The sequence below is a fragment of the Carica papaya genome, chromosome 3 (assembly GCF_054855325.1).
Source record: "Carica papaya isolate Zhongbai chromosome 3, ASM5485532v1, whole genome shotgun sequence".
Classification (NCBI taxonomy): Eukaryota; Viridiplantae; Streptophyta; class Magnoliopsida; order Brassicales; family Caricaceae; genus Carica; species Carica papaya.
In genome coordinates, this window is record NC_142311.1 from 32,129,164 (window position 1) to 32,150,574 (window position 21,411).

General features: G+C 34.8%; 1 protein-coding gene across 5 annotated transcripts; it reads right to left on the minus strand.

The window, feature by feature from the left end:
* Nucleotides 1-1,696: 1,696 nt before the first annotated feature.
* LOC110819929 (autophagy-related protein 3-like) lies at nt 1,697-20,095 on the minus strand. 5 transcript variants are annotated; one of them, XM_022049276.2, is made up of 12 exons: nt 19,856-20,095; nt 19,487-19,651; nt 18,752-18,954; nt 17,086-17,156; nt 16,805-16,921; nt 16,566-16,729; nt 5,482-5,567; nt 4,194-4,245; nt 3,833-3,898; nt 3,038-3,165; nt 2,626-2,728; nt 1,697-2,013 (listed from the first exon to the last, which is right to left on the minus strand). In XM_022049276.2, the coding sequence occupies exons 3-11, from the start codon at nt 18,910-18,912 to the stop codon at nt 2,632-2,634; spliced, it is 942 nt and encodes a 313-aa protein (XP_021904968.2). In that variant the 5' UTR covers nt 18,913-18,954; nt 19,487-19,651; nt 19,856-20,095; the 3' UTR covers nt 1,697-2,013; nt 2,626-2,631. The 5 variants fall into 5 exon arrangements, with proteins under 5 accessions (XP_021904968.2, XP_021904969.2, XP_021904971.2 ...); XM_022049277.2 differs by having other exon boundaries at nt 19,252-19,651; XM_022049279.2 differs by lacking the exon at nt 19,487-19,651 and having other exon boundaries at nt 19,860-20,095.
* Between the last annotated feature and the right edge of the window lie 1,316 nt (nt 20,096-21,411).

The following is a 21,411-nucleotide window of genomic DNA, read 5'->3' on the forward strand; positions in this document are numbered from 1 at the left end:
TATATTGTGCATATTAAGTTGATAATTTTAATTTATTTTCTCGATTGTTTTGTTTACCTTACTGCACATTCCTTTGCTGGTCTATTCTGCAATAATTGTCTCAATTATATTCTTAATGTATGTATCACTCATTTGCATAACTTGTCATTGATATGAGAATATAAGATATTGGTATGTAACTGGTAATCAGTTTGTGGTGTGATTCCATGTAATAAAGGCTTACTAGGTATCCTGAGAACAAGTCGACAGATCCGGTACTTAAGGAACCCTACTGTGGACATTACCTCAGTCGGACGAGGCTGAGAAGTCTTATACCCAAAGGATTTGAAAGATATGATTTACCCTTATACTGAACGGGGTATCAAGACGATAGTATGTTTGGCACCCATTACCGAACGATGTATGGAGACAGCCAAGCTAATTGACAAATCTAGATATTGCATTCATGAGTAGAAAAATATCCCTATAGACCCATAAAGATTTTAGTAAGCAGGTAAAAAATGGAGAATTGGCTACCTTACTCACTTGTATATAAAATCATAATGTTATATGAATATTTGTCTCATAAGTTGATTTTAAAAAACTCGTAACGTTAAGTATGGGAATAATGTTTTTAATATTAAATGAATTTACCTAAATTAAGGGCTCCATTAATTGTTTTGTAATTTTTACCAACCTCTATTTTTTGTATCAGTGATTAGTGTGATATTCTTAGTAGGCTAGTGTAATCCACTCTTCTATTAACCATTTCATATTAAAAAGACAAAAATTCAGAACCAGATCAGTAAGAGAATTGTGAGTAATTTTTCTCTCGAACCTCCTTTAAGTGTTAGTGGAGGTTAACCCCCTAGAACATTTAATTATTTGTTTTCAATAATTTTTTTTTTACGAACTGTTGTAAAAAGAACATTTTCTTAATCTTATTGGCTAATATAATTTACTTGTAAGAAATGTAAAGCCTAATTTATTTATTTACTTCCGTATTTAAAATATAAATTTATTTTCTTTACATTTTAGAATTTTACAATTAATTTTTAATAAAATAAAAGTAATTAAAAATATCTTCATATTTTTATATTTTTGTTAAATTTAATTCTATAATTTTATACTAAATTATTCTTTTCATTTATAAAATAAATAACTTTAATTTTGCAGACACATGCCATTTTAAAATTACAGAAGAATGACATAAGGTAATAGTATTTTTATCCAAAATATTTATAAAATATTTTAAAACATGAAAAAAAAAAATGAAATTGGGTAAAGAATTATAATTACTTTTTAACAAAAAATTCCTTAAAAAGGTTACGGTTAGAACTAATGATTTTTGTGAACAAAAGATATAATTTGATTCAATACCATAATGTATGGTGGTGGGAAGATGTAATTTAATACAAATGTAAAAATACATGGGTGTCTTTACGTATTATCTCTAAAACAATATAGAGTATGAAAACGACAACGTAGCACACCATTTTTTAATGAATAGGTGATGGAACATTAATAAAATTCAAAATATTTTACTTTTCTATTCCATTTAAAATAGTTTATTATTTTGCAAAAAGAAATAAAACTCTCATATTTTTTTGAATTATAAATGAAAATGCATATATTTAATTAATAATATGAAACAAACACACTAATATAATATAATTTTTTAATCAGAACTTAAAAGAAAATACATGGAACCCATATATATAAATAAAGCTCATTGGCTCCAAACTCAGCCTTAAACAATAAAATGCCAGATATGTAATTAAACACTTCGGGATAACAGTAACTCGCGTTGTGCTCACATAGACTTAGTTTATTTATTGTGAAATTATTTTATATACAATCTTTAAATATACAGATATACAAGATGAATTTGTGACTGCATAATTTGACATAGCCTTAAAAGAGTTACCCGTGAGTGAATTTTTTGTCTGTACATATATACACAAGATCGGATAGTTGCAGGGGAAGTAGTCAGTGGCAACATAATAATGCTTTAGTTCCTCAACGAAAAGCTATCTGGCAAAACAAAGAGAAATTAAAGAATGGTACAGTCGCCAAAGGAATAATAGGAAAAGAAAAAGAAAAAATCAAAGTCACAAATACAGTACATGCATAATTCAGCACAGGACTTTGAGCTCTATTGAGATTTAAACTTGTAATGCTTTAAGCAGAAAAAGAGTTGGAATACTTTACTTTCAGATATTAATAAGTTGTCCCTGTATTTGGTAAAATCAGAACTTTTAAGAAGAAAAATGGCATGTGCTGGTCTGTTAATTAACAGTTATCTAAACATAATATTTTGTTTGATAGAGGTGTGTTGATTGAAAAAAAAGATCAAAGAAACTAAAGTTTCTTACTTAACAGCTCTAAAAAGTTTGACTTTGGAACTCTTTTTCTTTAGGCTAAAACCCTATTAACTTTTAGCATTATTAAGGTGATGCAAACACCAGGTTTTTAATCAAAGTATACTTTAAACACCTTTGACCACAAATCTATTCCAACACTCATAATCCTGAGGCGTAATGAGCACTAATTCCCAGAGCTAATCAAGCACTGTCACAACCACTACTTCTGGTAGCCGTTTGAACAATGGGAGCAGAATAATAATACACTGAGAATGAAAATTACCTTAGATCAGTTGCTTGAGCTACCAAGATCAAAATCCATGGTGTAATCATACTCAATTGTCGGAATTACAGAGGTCATGAATTTCAAGAATATGACAAGGTACCTACAAAGTAATTGATAATAAATTAGCCATAATTTAGGTTACAAAGTTTTATCCGTGGGAAAAGTAGATGTATTTGGTTAGCAGCAACCAGCCTGAATTGTGCAATTAAGTAGCAAGAAAGATGTATAAGCATGCATACTTATGGAAGCATTTGAAAAGGTCAATAAAATAGTAATTTTGCATTATATAAAGGAGCATCTAACTGGCTTTGAAATGACCAGTTTTAATTTATCTGGTCAGAGCTTGTACAAGTAGAGTACAACAGCTATTGATAAATCATGTTATTATCAATGAGAAAAGGAAACGTACTTGTCAACTTCAGGCTCCACGCCATGTGACATTAGAACATCAATAATTTTCTTCATTACAGCTCCATGTCGACAGGGATGAACAGACGCATGCTTCCCAGGCAAGTGAGGATGATCTTCAATAGTTACCTTTATATGATAGAAGTTCAGATCATAAGATACAATTTTTAAAACTTTACGAAATACAATCAGTCAAATGAAAGAACCACCATTTTCAAAATAGTTCGATGTGAATTGACAATTAGTAGAAGACAAACTAATGAAACAAAAATTATATGCACTCAGAAATTAGTCTTTGACAATCCGAAATTTCTAAAATTTCTACAAAGAGGTCATTTAGAGCATTTCATGCAACAATTTAAGAAGCAAATGTTAAGCGAAGTAAAATCAATTTGCACAAGTAAATTCCATTGATGCACAGACAAGCTTATTCATATAATCTTAGCTCTTGGACATGGATTACTAACCGCCAGGCAGAGAATGGGAAAAAGATTGACCGGTTAAAATTTTATGCAACAGACTATAACGATATTTTAGCTCAATGATTTAGATGTCTTAATCAGAGGGGAACAAAAAACTTCAATGCTCCTACTGAAAACCCCACTTGAAGGTATCATAAATTATTTATCCACCACCAGGGAAAACAACTATTTAGCTCCATGTTCCAGGAGCTTTATTAATATTTTTATAAATACTTGAAATCTGTGTCATCAGGAACCAAATATAAAGGAATAGAGATGAATTCTCTAAGGGGAGTGCAATGAATCTCAGACATAGATGGTGCTCCAAATCTCACCGTTTTACGTGCATGGTCTTGACTAACATCCTCAAGGACAAGTTCTGGCTGCAATAGCATCCTTGACTGCCACAAAACACCCGAAGATTCTAAATAAATATAGTTGTTAATTATAATTCGTTCAGCAAATATGCATACATTCAGGAAATTATTTCAGAACATTTGAAACAAAAGAAAGAACCAGTCAAAGTTTGCGAGAGATTGTCAAGCATGACAAATAATCTTTTTTTTTCTTTTTTTTTATTAAATAAAAAGTCTACAACAAAAAAATCAATACATGAAATACTCTTCAAAAAAAAAAAATTGGAAACTGATGATTAACAAAACAAAGCCACAAAGTTGAATGTCTTAGGTGAGAGACCTCATCATATCCAGTGAGCCAAATGCGTGGAGTTTGGTAGTATTTATCATACCTGAAAAGAAAAAGAAAGCCATTTCACAATGGTCAAAAGATCTTCAAGGATTTCAATAAGATTGGTGCACCAATAAATGCACTTTTCTGAGGAAAAATAATATTACGAATGAATGGCAGAAGAGACTGTTCTTTCTTTAAGCAGTAAAAAGTTACTGCACCGGAGAAATTGATAATAGTGACTAGTGGCACACTTTCTTTTAGATTATAAAGTTTAAGTTGAAATCATTTTTGCAAGGTCACTGGAAAAATCTCCCACTTATATGGAAAGAAGACAAACAGAAAAAAATTTCCATAATAAATAAAACAAATGAGCTATGCTCTTGCAATATTGCCAACCATATGTTCATCGACCAAAAAATTATTACAGGATTCTACAAAATTTTGTGGGCAATCTAACAATCTTACTAGGGAAGCAGCACCAGCTTTAAAATCTATAACAATTCAAAACCCCAGCTCAATTCCAAACCCCACACATTTTCTCTCTTTATAATCCAGAATAACTTTAAATAACCTGGTTGATCCAACTCCCATCACTCTAACCACACTTAGATTAGAGGTTAATTTGCCCCAAGGAAAAAATACAAGTTTATCCTCCCATCAGAATCTATCAACAAGTTATCTATAGAAAGGAATAGAGTCCTCAGCAGATCAGTCTCCAAACTACTAGACTTGTTAGGTGCTCTCTTATGACCTTTTCAAGGTAATATTGCTTGTCAAAACATCCTCTTAACAGAAGCCAATAGGCTCAAATTATCAATATATGAAGACTCCTCAGCATTAAACATTAAAACATAAGATAACATGCGTTTACCCTTATGAAAAACCACAAATCAAATAGGATGTTTGGGATTGCTTCAAGAAATGTGCTTAGAGCTGATAGATTTTTATTTCAAATATAAGCAATTATACGGTTGGATAAAGTACTAATTGCAAAAAAGGAGTGGTATTTTTTTGTAAAAAAAATAATAAAAATGTACAGTATTATAAAAAAAACAGAACCTAAAATGTTAGGAATGATATATCTATTTTTTACCTTTTTAAAATCACTTTAACCTAGTAAGTACCTTCTACCTAAAAGAGAGATTGAGACCAAGTGCACAAAGGTGCTCAAGTAGAAAATGAGCAATCCCAAACACCACCAAAAATAGACAACTAGCTAAGACAAAAACCCTGGAGATATCACCTGGAACCTAAAGCATTTCAGTGCAAAAATCACAGTGGATACTATACTTACGAGATGCTGACATCATAAGTTCGGGTCCGCAGAATATTATCATCAGCAGGTTCATGAGCCACGAGATATGTAGTCTGAAGTGTTGCCTGTGCAAAACTAATAATAAGCTCAAATAGCAAAAACAGGTAGCACAATAAAATCACATCAACAAAGACAGATCATATTAATACAAACTTATGCCATTTTTAACCTATGCTCAAAAATTGGTCAAAATTTAGAAATCGACAGATTATCAGAAGGGTGTGCCAATAATTATAATCAGTAGCTGATACCATGCATACAAATCAAAGACAAATCATTTAGTGAAAACATATTCATTTTCAAACCCCTGTTCAAGATACTTCTCAGCATCTAAAATTTCAAGTACCAGAAAGGATGTTCATGTCTTCATAATGAATGGTTGAAACCTGTAGTATTATCATCATTGTTGCACCATGGTGCAGAGATAAATTTGATTTGACCTTTTGAATTGTAGTCTTATAAGTTACCTGAGGATTTATTTTCTCTGGGTGAAGGAGAGTAAAGTAAGACACTAAATGGGGGTTTGCTAATAAGCTTAGCAAGTAGCGGTTTGCTAATAGGGGTTTGATATCAAACTCCATATGGTAGTTTTCAAAAAGTTCAACAAAGACAACTAGCGGTAATCCAAACCCCTCATTACCCCTCAAAAGCTCTAATTTTCAACCCCAAAATTGGGGGGTTTGAGATGATTTCATAATTTTCAATTTCCTAGTTTAGTGCCTAATCTATTTCTTCTAACCTTATTAGCAAACCCCTATTTACTGTAGCCCTCAAATTTACAAACATTACACTTGTATGAGCTTAACTTAAAATAAATGAGCTTACAAGCTCTTCACTAGCTTAAACTTGTATGAGGTTTAAGCTGTTGAACTTTTTTATTAAAAAGAATGCTAAACGCACTTATTAATTTGATAAAAATTGAAGAAGCTGATAAAAAGAAGTTTTTGAACTTGAAGTATAAAGTTCAAGGATAAAAAACGTCCTTTACTTAGTCTAACACAAGACTATTTATTGGCTGGGTGGTCAGTACTTCACCCTTCTCCAGGAGTATATCGGCTTGAGTTCTGGTCTATTTGCCCCAGTAGCAGGCATGAAGCAAAAATGGAAAAGAAAAGTTACACCCTCCAGCTTTTAGAAAAGCATTATTACAAGAGCTTATACACTATATAGCTTATAAGCTTTTCATCAATTACTAAACAAACCACCAGATATTTTAAGTTCTTACAAAACTCATTTCCCTCTACCAGAGAGTAAGCTTGGAAAGTTAAAAAATGTATTGCCAATGTAGCACCCGAGCCCGAAAATTAGGTCTGAGATAATTTAATAATATTAATAAAATAAAATAAAATAATTTAATTTTAATTTTTAGTAGATTTTTTAAGAAAAATTGTGTTTTGTATGAATTTGAAAATATTTTAAAAAATTATGGATAAATTAAAAATAAGGGATGATTTATTTTTAAAAAAATATATAAAAAATTGATGCAAAAGTGAAAACAATAAAACTTTGGTCACATGCACCGCCACATCAGCAGCGTGGCCGGTCGCCGTGTGCCGCGTGGCAAACACGTGGGCACGTATCTACGCGGGAGGCGACGTGGGCGATCTACGTGCCAGCTAATCCAACGGCTCAGATCTCCTTTCGTGCACACGGACGGCCCAGATTCGTTTTCCCTTCAGGCATGATCGAACGGTCCTGATTTCATTGATCGTGTGTCCAGATTTATTCCCCATATAAGATTGATCCAACGGCTGAGAATAAGTCATGTCTCCTCGAACGGACGGCCCGGATTTAGTGAAGAGTAGTATTTAAACCCCTCTTCCACAGAAAACCCTAACCTAGCCGCCAAGAGGAGATCAGAGAAGAAGAAGAAGGGCGGCCGGAAGCCAACCAGTCGTCGGAGAATAAGACTGGCCATCGTCGCCACCGCACTAGAGCCACCGCCGACGCCAGAGAGGTAAATTTTTTCCCCCTTCTCATTCGGAATTCTATTCTAAACCTCCCCATATCTATATCGGAGCCAAAAGGCCAATGGGTAAGCCGAAAAAGGTGAGTGGAGTTCGGCTAAGTCGCCGCAGCCGCGACCCAAAAACCACTTTGATGAGCTCTTTCCTGTTTTCTTCAATTCTTTGACCCTTGTGTTCCCCTCATCTTTTTCTAGTGTAGGTTAACCGAAGAGAACCTCCGACCGTGAAAGAGGAACGGCAGAGCTGCCACACCGGGAAACCCCTTGCTGGTAAGGCTTCGGTTTTTCCCTTTTCCAGCAGACAAAGGCTGCCTAACCTCATTCTTTGTAGGTTTTCGCGTAAAATCGGCCAAAACCGACCGGAAACGGCGAAGCCGAGAGAAGATGCCATCGTGGGCAATGGAGCCACAGCCGTGCCAGAATCCTAAACTGGCCGAAAAGTTTAAAAATGCGTATTTTTGGCATTTTTTTTAGTATTTTAGAATACATGACGCGTATTTTTGAATTCCGCAAAAAAAACCCAGGAAACCCGAGAACCACCAGGAAATGTAGTGAAAAACGTGGTATTTTGAACACCAACCCGGGATAAAAATTTCTCACCTTTTTCTCCCGTTACAGTAAAATAAATTTTAATAATTAATAACAGTGTGTTTTGTAAAAAAGTTAAAAGTTCCTAAATTAATTACAGGTCACCAGTATAACCAGAACTACTCAATGTACAATTGCCCTAACTGTGTTGTCTATTTATTCCCATACTACCTAAATTACTATTGCTTATTGATTTTAATCGCTTTTTCGTTTATTGATTCTTTGGCGGTCATTCTCGTCTATTAACTTATTCGAAATAAATGTTCTAATCACCTTTTCTTAATTGTTAGTATTGTCTATTTGCATGTTATATTACTGATCTGTAAATATAAAACGGTTGTATATAATTGGTGTCTGGTTAATGATGTGGAGATGTGTATAAAAGACTTATCGGGTATCCTGGGAATCAGTGTACGGACCCGGTACATAGGAGAACCCTACCGTAAACATTATCTCAGTCAAACAGCGCTGAGAAGTCTCATATCGGAATGGATTGGGAGGTATAGTTCACCCTCATACCGAACAGGGTATTGAGGCGATACTATATTTGGCACCTATCACTGGACGGAGTATGAAAACGGCCGGTTAGTTGATAAATTGGATATTGGGTCCACGCGTAGGGAAAATCCCTATGACCCACCCCCCCCCCCCCCCCAGAGGTACTGGTAAGTGGGTAAAAAAGTAAGTTTACTATTATTGTTCCTTTAAATGTGTAATAAATTGTTATCCTGATTATTGTTTTCATAAGTTGGTTTTGAAAACTTAAAAAGGTAGGTATGAAAGTCACATTTTGTATTAAATGAATTTATTTAAGAAAGAAAATGGTTTTATTGGTTGTTTTAATTATTTCTACCAACCTTTGGTTTTCCGTATCGGTGTTAAGTGTTAACATTCTTACTAAGCTAGTGTATCTCATGCCCCCTTATTTAACCATTTTAGATCAAAAATACCAAAATTCAGATCCTGAATAGTAAAAATGTTGCGACTAAAGGTTTGCCTCTCGCATTCTAATATAATTGCCTAGTGGAGGTTAACCTTGTAGGACTTTAGTTATGAATTCTTTATTTCCATTATTTTCAGTTCGCTGAAGGGACATTCTCATAATCCTATTGAGTATCTTGATTTACTGTGCAAGAAATGTAAACTCTAAACTCATAATTGCTTCCGCTATTATTTTACTAATACAATGTATCCATTTCTATCAAGTTTTGGACCTTTACAGTTGGTATTAAAGTCGCGTTCTTCGGAATCATTCCTTGCACAGAGGATAGAATCATTCAATACAACTCGACACTCAATTCTTTCTTGTGAAATACAGGTACAAAGATATGAGAAGAGGAAGGTCCTCACTGAACAACGCAGCCCAGGATGGGTCGCTTTGAGAGAATGTCGATCAGCTCTTTGAGATGCTGGAGAGACTCATCTCTACTCAGCAGGCCAGGGAAAAGAGGAGGAAGCTATCTAACACTCCACCTCTGCCACAGTATGAGCCACCCCTGTAACAGGAAGATCCAATGCGACCTTGGTACAACCTTAGTCCTCCACTATATCATCCGAAAGCGCTACAGTACAATCCGGTGCTCCCATACAACTAGATTCTACCACAGGATCACCCGGTCCCTCCTCAGTATAATCCAATTCCTCTTTAATAAGATCCAGTTCCACCCGTGATGGACTCAGACTACATTGAGAGGTACAAAAGACTTAACTCATTTACCTTTAAAGGGGCATCTATTTTCGAAAAAGCTGAATACTGGTTGACAGAGACAGAAAAGACCTTCACAATTCTCGAAGCGGTTCCCGAACAGAAAGTCATACTTGATACTTACATGCTCGTAGGTAAGGCTGGTCGTTGGTGGCAACTGAAGCAGCTCACCTTACCCATTTCGATCATCGGAGAACAGTTCCTGACAGCTTTCAATGCAAAGTACCTCCCAAAACACCTTCGACATTTGAAGGAGATGGAGTTTGCACACCTGATCCAAGGTGATATAACAATGTCCGAATATACTTGGAAATTTCTGGAGTTGAGCTGATACTCTCCCGAGAACATGATGAACGAAGGCAGAAAGGTAAGGAAGTTTGAGTGGGGTCTTCGTCCTGAGATCAAACAACAGGTGTATGTATTCGATCTTAGTACCTACTTAGTAGTTCTAGGTAAGACACAGCTAATAGAAAGGAACGTCCACATCTTCCCTCCAGCGGTGGAAAATTCCAGGACCCCAGTTCCACATTGCAGACCAACACCCACTACACCGATTCAGCAGAATAAGAGGCCTAAGCCTGCGACTCAAGCTCCTCCTCAAACCCCGGCAACAGGACACAGCAGGACTAGTCAGCACTGCGGAAAGAATCATGGGGACCGACCCTACTATCGTCTCAACAATACCTACCGCATATATGGAAGTGTCCAGCACTACGCGAGAGAGTGTCCGCGGAATTAAAATCAGGTCAGACCTCCAATCTAGGGCAGAGTCTATACCCTCACCCAGCAGGATACTGAAACCAACTCGGAAGTGATATAGGCTATGTACATTGTCTGTAATCACATTGTACATGTTTTAATTGATATCGGTGCTTCATATTCTTTCGTTTCGCATACTTTCACAAAAAATTTGAATGTGTTATCTGAAAATCTTAATTCTGTGTTGTTTGCGTCTACACCCGGAAATGGAATACTGTTAGGAAATGTCATATACAAAGTTTGTATCGTATAAATAGCAGGTAGAAAATTGAGTGTACATCTGATAGCACTAGACACTGGGAATTTTGATGTAATTCTGGGAATGAACTACTTAGCAGCGTATCACGCCACCGTGAATTGTTTTCATAAGAAAATTGTATTCAACCTTTCTAACGAAGAACCCTTCACAAATTAATAAACATTTTTATATATTATTTCTTCATAGTAACTACATTGTTTATCTGATGCTTTAATCCAGTTATTCTTTTTTACGTTAGACAAGCCTAAAAAAGAAATTTGCATTTAAGAAATTCCTGTGCTCCGAAAATTTTCGGACATATTCCCTGGTGAACTATCAGGATTACCAGTGGATAGAGAAGTTGAATTCACCATAAATCTTCAACCTAGCACCCAACCCATTTCAGTTACTCTTTACCAAATGAGTCGTGTTGAGATAAAAGAGTTGAGAAAACAGATCAAAGAATTGCATGACAGTGGATTCATCCAACACAGTATATCTCCTTAGGGTGCTAGAGTTACGTTTGCAAGGAAAGATGATGGGTCTTTAAGGTTGTGTATTGACTATAGGGAATTGAATAATGTCACAATCAAGAACAAGTACCCTTCCCCAGGATTGATGATCTTTTCGATCAGTTATAGGGTGTTCAAGTTTTCTCCAAGATTGACTTGCGTTCGGGTTACTATCAAGTAAAGATCAGAGCAGAGGACATTCCCAACTAGGTCTTCAGAACCAGGTATGGACACTATGAGTTCTTGATCATGTCATTTGGGATAACCAATGGACCTGCCTTTTTTATGAACTTGATGAATAGGATTTTCAGGCAGTTCTTGGATCAATTCGTTATAGTATTTATTGATGATATCCTAATTAATTCAAAGAGCAGAGAGGAACACACTTAGCACCTGACTCAAGTTTTACAGGTTCTCAGGGAAAAAAAGCTATATGCAAAACTGAACAAGTGTGGGTTTTAATTTGAGCAGACTACCTTCCTATGGCACATAATATCAAAGGATTGGGTGTCAGTAAAACCCAAGAAGATTGAGACAGTAATGAATTGGGAAAATTTGATTTCGGTTAAGAAAGTTCGTAACTTTTTTGGTATGTCAGGTTATTACCGCATGTTTATAGAATGGTTTTAAAACCTAGCCGCCCCCCTGACCCGACTTACGAAAAATAACGTCAAGTTTGAGTGGACTAACGACTGTAAAAGAAACTTTACCGAACTCAAGAAACGATTGACTACCGCGCTAGTTTTAGCTCTACCGAATGGGACAAGCGGATATACAGTGTATAATGATACTTCCTACCTAGATTTGGGTTGTATCCTAATGCAGCACGGAAAAGTCATAACCTATAAGTCCAGACAGTTGAAAAGTCATGAAAAGAATTATCTCACCCACGACTTAAAGCTTACTGCTATTATCTACGCCTTAAATACCTAACACCACTACCTGTATAGGGAGGCTTTTGAAATTTATACAGACCATAAGAGCTTAAAGCATATATCCACCCAAAAAGATCTCAACATGCGTCAAAAGCGTTGAATAAAGCTTCTCAAGGACTACGATTTAAGATCTTGTATCACCCAAATAAGGGTAATATGGTAACCGACGCGTTTAGCAGGAAAAGTGTAAGTATTTTGGCTCACATAATGATTTCTGAATGCAGGGTAATAAAGGTTGCGCAACAGATATAGTTTCAAAATTTGAAAAAAGCCACATGCCTGACCCACCTACCTGTCCAACCCGAATTGATTCAATGAATAAAAAAAGCTCAACTGACTGATCTCACTCTAGTAACTCTCAAAAAAGATATAGAACAAGGTGTAAATCCAAAATTTTAAGTCTCTACCAATAGGTTACTTAGGTTGCAGGACAGATTATGTGTTTCAAATGACAGTGAACTAAAAAAGGATATCATGATAGAGGCTCACAGTACAAAGTTTAACATGCATTCCGAAAGTACTAAAATGTATCAAAGCATGCGACTTTGATTCTAGTGGAGCGGAATGAAAAGAAAAATTGTCATTTTCATCTCCAAATGCCTTGTATGTCAACAGGTTAAAGCAGAGCATCAACGTCCAGACGGGCTACTTCAGTCACTACCAATCCCGGAATAGAAATGGGAACATATCACTATGAATTTTGCAGCAGGGTTGTCTAAGGCACGCTCGGAACATGATGCAATCTAGGTAATTGTTGACCGACTCACCAAGTCCTCTCATTTCTTGGTCATCAAAATGACCGACCCCTTAAACAAGCTAGCAAGAATCTATATCCGAGAGATAGTCAGGCTATATGGAGTTCCAGTGACAGTGGTATTAGATAGGAATCCTATGTTCACCTATTGGTTTTGGTCAAGTTTTCAGCAAGCAATGAGAACGAAACTGTTCCTCAACACGGTATTCTACCCTCAAACAGATAAACAGTCAGAATGAACCGTTCGTACACTAGAGGATATACTCATAACTTGTGTTCTAGACTTTGGGGGACATTGGGATGATCACCTATCCCTAATAGAGTCCGCCTACAATAACAGTTATCAAGCAAGTATTGGTATGGCTATGTATAAGACATTATATGACCGACCCTATAGGTCGTCGATCTGTTAAGAAGAAGTGGGTGATAGAAAATTGATTAACCTAAACATTATAGATGAGACCATAGCGAAGATAATCAAAATCATTAAGAACATCCAAACAGCCTAAAACAGGCAGAAGACTTATGCAGGCACTCGAATGAGAGAGTTGGAACTTGTGAAGGGCGATCAAGTGTTTCTTAAAGTCACTTCCTTTGAGGGTATCAGCAGATTTGGAAAGAAGGGAAAGTTAAACCCCTGATTCATCGAACCATTTGAGATCTTGAACATATAGACTAGCACTACCTCCAAAGCTATCCAGAGTCCATAATGTATTTCATGTGTCTATACTACGTAAGTACAACCCGGACCCCTTACATCTTGTTTTATAAGTCACTTCCACTTCAAGAGGATTTATCTTACGAGAAGGTACCGATAGGTATTTTGGACTAGAATAGTAGAGTACTTCGCAACAAGAAAAAAATTTCATCAAAATCGTATGGCATAATCATTTGAAGATAGGCCACTTGGGAGATAGAATCAGACTATACCCTCAACTATTTGACTACTGAGAGAGTGGCAAATTTGATATACCAAATTTTTTCTTAAGGAGAGGAGAGTTGTAACACCCGAACCCAAAAATTAGGCCTGGAATAATTTAATAATATTAATAAAATAAAATAAAATAATTTAATTTTACTTTTTAGTGAATTTTTGAAGAAAAATTGTGTTTTGGATGTATTTGAAAATATTTTCGAAAATCATTACTAAAATAGAAATAAATGACTTATTTGAAAATAAATCTGAAAAATTTGGGTAAAAGTGAAAATAATGAAACTTTGGCCACATGGACCGTCATGTCAGCAGCGCGGCCGATCGTCGTGTGCTGCGTGGCAGACACGTGGAAGGCCACACGGGCGATCTGCGTGCCAGCAGATCCAACAGCCCATATCTCCTCCCTCGCGCACGGACGGTCCAGATTCGTTTCTCCTTCAAACACGATCGGACGATCCTGATTTCATCTAATCGTGCGGTCCAGATTCATTTTCTAGATAGGATTGATCCAATGGCTAAGAATGGGTCACGTCTCCTCGAACGGATGGCCCGGATTTAATGAAAATGAGTATTTAAACCCCTCTTCCACAGGAAACCCTAACCCTAGCCGTTAAGAGGAGATCAGAGAAGAAGAAAAGGGCGGTCGGAAGCGAATCCGTCACCGGAGAAGAAGGCCAGCTGTCATCGCCACCGTCGACGCCGGAGAGGTAATTTTTTTCCCCTTTCTCGTTCAAAATTCGATTCTAAATCTCCCCACATCCATATCGGAGCCAAAAGGCCAACAGGTAAGCCGAAAAAGGTGAGCGGAGCTTGACCGAGTCGCCGCGGCCACGACCCAAAAACCACTCTGATGAACCCTTTCTCGTTTCCCATTTTCTTTGATTCTTTAACCCTTGTGTTCCTCATTTTTCTGGTGCAGGTTAACAGACTGCAAGAGAGAAACGACGAAGTCACCGCACCGGAAAACCCCTTATCGGTAAGGCTTTGGTTTTTCTCTTTTCCGGCCGACTGAGACTGCTTAACCCCATTCTTTGCAGGTTTTCATGTAAAACTGGCATAAACTGGCCGGAAACGGCTAGGCTGAGAGGAGACACCGCCAGAGCACTGCGCCGCCACCGTGTCGGAACCCTAAACTGGTCGAAAAGCTTAAAAATGCATATTTTTTGTCTTTTCGGGTAGTTTAGAATACGTGACGCGTATTTTTGAATTCCGCAGAAAAAAATCTAGAAAACCCGCGAACCACCAAGAAGCGCAATGAAAAAGGCGATGTTTCAAACACCGACCTAAAGTAAGAATCTCTCACTCTTTTGTCCCGTTACAGTAAATTAAAGTTTAATAATAAATAACGGTGTGTTTTATAAAAAAATTACATATCCCTAAATTAATGACAGGTCACTACTGGAGCCAACACCGATCAGTGTATAATTACCCTAACTGTGTTGTCTATTTATTCCTATACTGCCTAAATTGCTATTATTTATTAACTTTAATCACTTTCTCGTTCATTGATTGTTTTACGATCATTCTTACCTATTGACTGATTTGAAGTAAATGTCCTAATCATACTTTCTTGATTGTGAGTACTGTCTATTTGCATGTTGTATCACTGATCTGTAAATATGAAACGGTTGTATGTAATTGATGATGTAAAAATGTGTATAAAAAGCTTATCGAGTATCTTGTGGATGGGTGTACAGACCAGGTACATAGGGGAAGTCTACCGCAAACATTATCTCAATCGAACGGGGCTGAGAAGTCTCATACCAGAAAGGATTATGAGGTATAATTCACCCTCATACTGGATAAGGTATTGAGGCGGTGATATGTTTGGTGTCCATCACCGAATAGGGTATGGGGATAGCCGGTTAGTTAATAAATTGGATATTGGGTCCACGTATAGGAGAAATCCCTATGACCCCCCAAAAGTACTGGTATGTTGGTGAAAAATGTAAGTTTATTGTTATTGTTCCTTTAAATGTGTAATAAATTGTTATTCTGATTACTGCATTCATAAGTCAGTTTTGAAAACTTAAAATGGGTAGGTATGAAAGTCATGTTTTGTATTGAATGAATTTATTTAAGAAAGAAAATGGTTCCATTGGTTGTTTTAATGATTTCTACCAACTTTTAATTTTTTGTATCGGTGTTAAGTATTGACATTCTTAGTACACTAGTGTAGCTCATTCTCTTTATTTAACCATTTCAGATCAAAAAACCAAAATTCAGATTCTAAACAGCAAAAAGGTTGAAACTAAAGATTTGTCTCCTGCATTCCATCATAATTGTTCAGCGGAGGTTAACCCTATAGGATTTTAGTTATAAATTCTTTATTTTCGTTATTTTCAGTTCGCTGAAGGGACATTTCCGTAACTCTATTGAGTATTCTGATTTACTATACAATGAATGTAAAACATAAACTCATAATTGCTTCTGCAATTATTTCACTAATTCAATGTATTCATTTTCATCAAGTTTTAGGCCTTTACAGCCAAACATCCTTTTGATTATTTTAGAAGTTTTGATTTTCTAATGCTCAATAAATGGGCAAAAAAGAAAAGATGCGAAAATTAAAGATTGGGAATATTCCATACAACTCTTCTGCATCTCTCTGTAGAAAATATTTTTTAAGAAAGCAAAGACCTTCAGAAGTAGCATTATCAAAATCAACTTACAGGATCTGTCTCAATTATGTTATCAGGTTCTGCATAACCTGCCATATCCGGTATGTCTTCCTCTTCCTCACCTCCAAAATATGTGGAGATTGACTGAATAATGTTTCTTTTGTTGGTTTCTAAGGGCTCCATGGTGGGCAAGTTCTCACCCTCATCATATTTATCTAAAATAAATTTGAGGTACCGAGTCAAACAAGTGAAATATAATTAGAAATATCCAGTTCCACAGGGAAATGTACCTTTTGGCTTTCCATGAGTTGCCAGCCAGCCATCATTATCTTCATTATCAAGCAGAACTTCACCTCCAGCAGCTTCATATTCTTCTTCTACAGATGCAGCTCTACGTAGGCAAGGGACTGAAAGGGGAAGTTGTCAGCTCAGATAAAGTTAATATGGAAGAAAAGAAAAAGAGGGGAAAAAAGAAGGATGTGTAACAACTATCTGGGAACTTCATGAAAATCTTGATCAAGAAACCAACTTGAAGAGGACAAACACAAAACTGAACCATGAAAGAAGTTACCATTTCTAGTAATCAGAAACTGTTTGTCTAGGGGCAAATATGGCTTCCTTTTGCTGGGCTCACCTGATTCCCTATTAAGAATATAGAAACAGGTATCCAAAAAAATTCGACCTAAATGAGATCAAGATATTAATTCAGCACTTCAAAAAAAAGATACTGAAAATGCAGATTGAGGCCAATTCTTCTAAGTATATTATGTACTCTTATATGTATGTTACAAAGAAAATAATATTAAAATTAAAAATTGAAGAGAGACAGACATATAATGCCTTAAATCACTCTTCTTGCAAAGTTTAAAATTGTGTAATATAATGTTTTCTTAAAAATAAAAAGTATGAAATGTATTACTTACATGCACCAAGGGGGTGCAGAAACCTATGTATAAAAGAGTTTACATATAATGTTTATTATAAGCAAAGCTGTACTCAGAATAAGAAGGAAATGCATAAAACTATAGTGCTAGATGACAAGTTGATGGTTTAACTAGATTTAGACCTGTCTTTCAGTGTTTCTCATCTTGAGTAAAGCATAGATTTAGATGGTAAATGCATAAAAGCCAAAACCAATCAAGGCCAAATAGCAGGAACAGGACAACCCATCAAGAGCCAAGATACATTATTACTCAGCTTCTAATACTATTTCTGAGAGTTAATGAAGAAATAAAATAGGACAAATAAAATAATTGTTTATAATCAATCTGTGTTTCAGAATTAAATTAAAAGAGGTAAAGGGAAGTTTTCAACCCCATCTTGTTTGGTCAAATAGGGTAAAGTAGCTTATTTGATAAATATGATAAAACTACCATCTACATTAAAAGAGATATGTTATAATTACAATAAAATGGACACTCGTATAAGTTTGCCTCATATATGATCTTAGATGAATTCCGAAACCCTCAAAGATTTGGGGTGTTGGGTAAATTGAAAGGTACAATGTTAGTAGGGGATTTAATGAAACTCTAATTTATCCTTATTTCTTCAAAAATCATCAAACAAAAATCCCTTACTTTACTTTCGATTCCCCAAATAATAAACTATTAAACACATTCTAAGACTTTCAAAACTTGCAGATCGTTCTCTCTGTTTCTGATAATTATTATTAAAAAAAAAAAAGTTCTCCCTTAAAGGTGCAAAAGAGCAAGAATAGAAGTAGAAAAAATATCAATATTGTGAAGAAAGAATCATATTTGATGTTCCTAAATCATATTTTTTTTGTAGCTGGCCAACTGTGTTAGATCAGATCTAGTGTCACATCACATAAGTTCAGTCAGCTCTCAAGTTATATTAGTTTACCTCCTAAGATAACTATTGAAAAAGATTGGGTAGCAGCGAGTGGTAGGACATGAAAGGCATTCTCTATCATCAAGGCATGCATGCGCACAAACAAATAGCAAGGCATATCAATTACACTGTAAAATCACAGCGAGTCCTTAATCATCAAAAATTGAAACAAATACTAACCAACAAACTCTACATCCAAAGAAAGTAAGAAAAGTATCATGGAACAGCTTATCTCAATTTCCCCAAATTGCTAACCACCATAAGATTAAATCCAGATTAGTCCAGAAATTTATTGATATGGTCAAAATTGGAAAATAACTGAAATAGGAAATTAATATATATATATATATAAATTAGTAAGACAGTAACAAAGATAAGGAAATTACCAGGACCAGGTGGGGCATTTAGTCACGAGATTATCTCCAGCAAGAATAAATTCACTTACGCTAAGCACTCCTTTTTCTTTGAAAGCAGAGACTGTGCGTGGCCCTGTGATTCTTTCTACAGTTCCTTTGAATGCTTCGTGGAGTTTCTGTGACAAAACCATCCTCTACTTTAGTGAGAAGATCGAGACGAGCGTGCAGTAATCCTGTATGAAAACCAAAGTCAAAGTAACAAGAATTAAAAAAATTCGTATACAAAGTTATAAATAAGTCATTACAACTTGGAAAATATAAGTAGAAAACAAAGTCAATATCACTTCTTAGCATAATATTAAATCACTATATTTTTCAGTAGATTTCATGATCTGGATGAGAGACCACAATTACATTAGATCATTATAACAATGGGAGATATCCGGGCATGAAACTGAAGATCAGAGAGGAAAATGTGAACTACTTGATAGACTTGCATCTAAAAGGCTGCATAAGTGAGAAACACATACCAGGAGCATTAACGAGAGGTGAGGACTGATCCCTAATCTCTCATCGTGTGACTTTAGCGACGTGATAAGTGCATGGAGTAGGTTGCTTACGTATACATACACACTGGTATCTATATCTATATATATATATATATATATGACTGTTTCAAGTCCAGTTTTAACCACATTTTGGTCTAATTATTCTCTTAGCGTTTGCGAGTACCAGTTCACTAGTATAACTAAATTCTGAAATTACCTTTTTTGATAGAGCTTAAGCTGACTTTCGCTTTTAATTAGAAAAACTTCTATTTAGGTACTTTCCTAGACTTTTTTACTTCTCCAAACAGACTCGAGTGTGTCTTTCCCCAACATAAAAACAATGCACATCAACACGCCACCATGGAAACAACAAGAAAAATCCCTGTCCATGACAGAGAAAAAGATAAAGAGCAAATTAATTGAACTGGCGATGCACTGTGTATAGGAAAAAAAAAAGGAAAAGAAGAGAATTGAATTGATAATCCAAACTCTTCAAATTCAATGAGAAAATCAAAGAGGAAACCAGATTAGCATGAAATTCGATAGAAAACACCCGGAACGAAAACCAGATGATCGCAAAACTTACCAACCGTGTTTACAACTCTTCTATACAGAATCTGGTAGTTGAGCGGAAATTATAAGGAATGAGAAATTTAGGGCTTAGAGACTTGAGATAATTGAAGGAGAGAGAGCTCAAGCGAAAAGGGAGAGAGGAAGAAGCAGCGGAAGAAGCAGAGGAAGAGCAGGACTTGATGATTCGTTTACTAGTGGATTTTGCCTTCATCAAAAAGGAATGAGTCGACTTCTTTGCTTTTTATATTTGACTTGTTTGGGATTACCACATGATTCCACGGATAAATAGAGATGGATTCAGTTACTTTGGGCGAAAAGCTTAGGCGAATAAATAAAATTTTTAAAATTAATTTAGAAATTTATAGTTACTTTAATTAAAATTAATAAAACTAATTTTTTAAAAAATTTAAACAAATTGGAACAACATATTTTAAGTTCTATCCATTTAATAAAATTTTAAAAGTATTTAATTTAATATTTATTGATGGATAATTTTCAAATAAATTATTTAAAATGTTATGTTTAACAAAAGTTGTAATGTATTCAACACATATATTTGTAAATAAATTATGTATTAAATAAGATATTTAGTTGATTGTTACGACTAAAATTTAATCAGTGCAATTTTTTTATTGAATAAATAATTTTTATATGTTAATTGATATATTTTTCATTAATTAAGTTATTAAATAAGTAAAATATTGATGTTTCTTTAACATTATATCAACTTAGATTACTTATGGTATATAAATAATGTAGTGTGTTAAATAAATTAAGGTAACTTAGTATTATAGAATAATTGATTTAAGATAAGAATTTCTTTCTAATTCTATGTTTGAAATGACGAGATAAGTAAATAAGTAGTATATAACAAAAATCACAATATAATTTTTTTAATTTATATTTACAATTAGGAGTAATAATAATAACAATAGTAATGACAATAATAATTTTAACATGTGATAATACTTATGATAACGATAGTAACAATAATAATGATGGTAAAAAAAAAATGAAGGTACCATTAATAGGTGAATTGTAGAAATAATAGTAATATTAATAGTGACGATAATAATATTAGAAGTGAGATTATAAGAGCATAAAAATAGAGTAAACATTTCAAAAAATGTAACAATTGTGGTAGGGTGAAGAGGACAACGGTGGTGATAGCTAACATCAAGAGTGGCAGCAATAATAGTCAATGACAACAACAACTATAAAAGAAATGGTTATGACGGCTATGTTGATGCTAATGGGGATAATGACGACGATAATAGTGAAATATTAGTTGTGGGGGCAACAATGATGGTAAAGTAGTAATAATAATAATATCAAGATAAATACGATAACAACAATAGTGGTAATAGTGATAATAATAGTAATAGTAGTAACAATAATAATCATAATAATAATTGGGAACAATAATATTAACAGAATAAAAATAGCGATATGATTATAATAGTATGTAATAATAAAAATTGTAATGATAATTTCTTTAAAGTATTATCTAAATAATAGTACATATAAAAACACCACTTAACTTAGGACAATATATATCTTAACCTACTC

Excerpts from the sequence above, each read along its gene's own strand:
- LOC110819929 (XM_022049279.2), bottom strand. The coding sequence starts at position 18,912 with ATGGTTTTGTCACAGAAACTCCACGAAGCATTCAAAGGAACTGTAGAA. Across the intron at positions 16,922-17,085 it reads GTTTCTGATTACTAGAAATG|TCCCTTGCCTACGTAGAGCT; the intron begins GTAACTTCTTTC and ends TTCCCCTTTCAG. Across the intron at positions 3,166-3,832 it reads AAGACCATGCACGTAAAACG|GTAACTATTGAAGATCATCC; the intron begins GTGAGATTTGGA and ends TATCATATAAAG.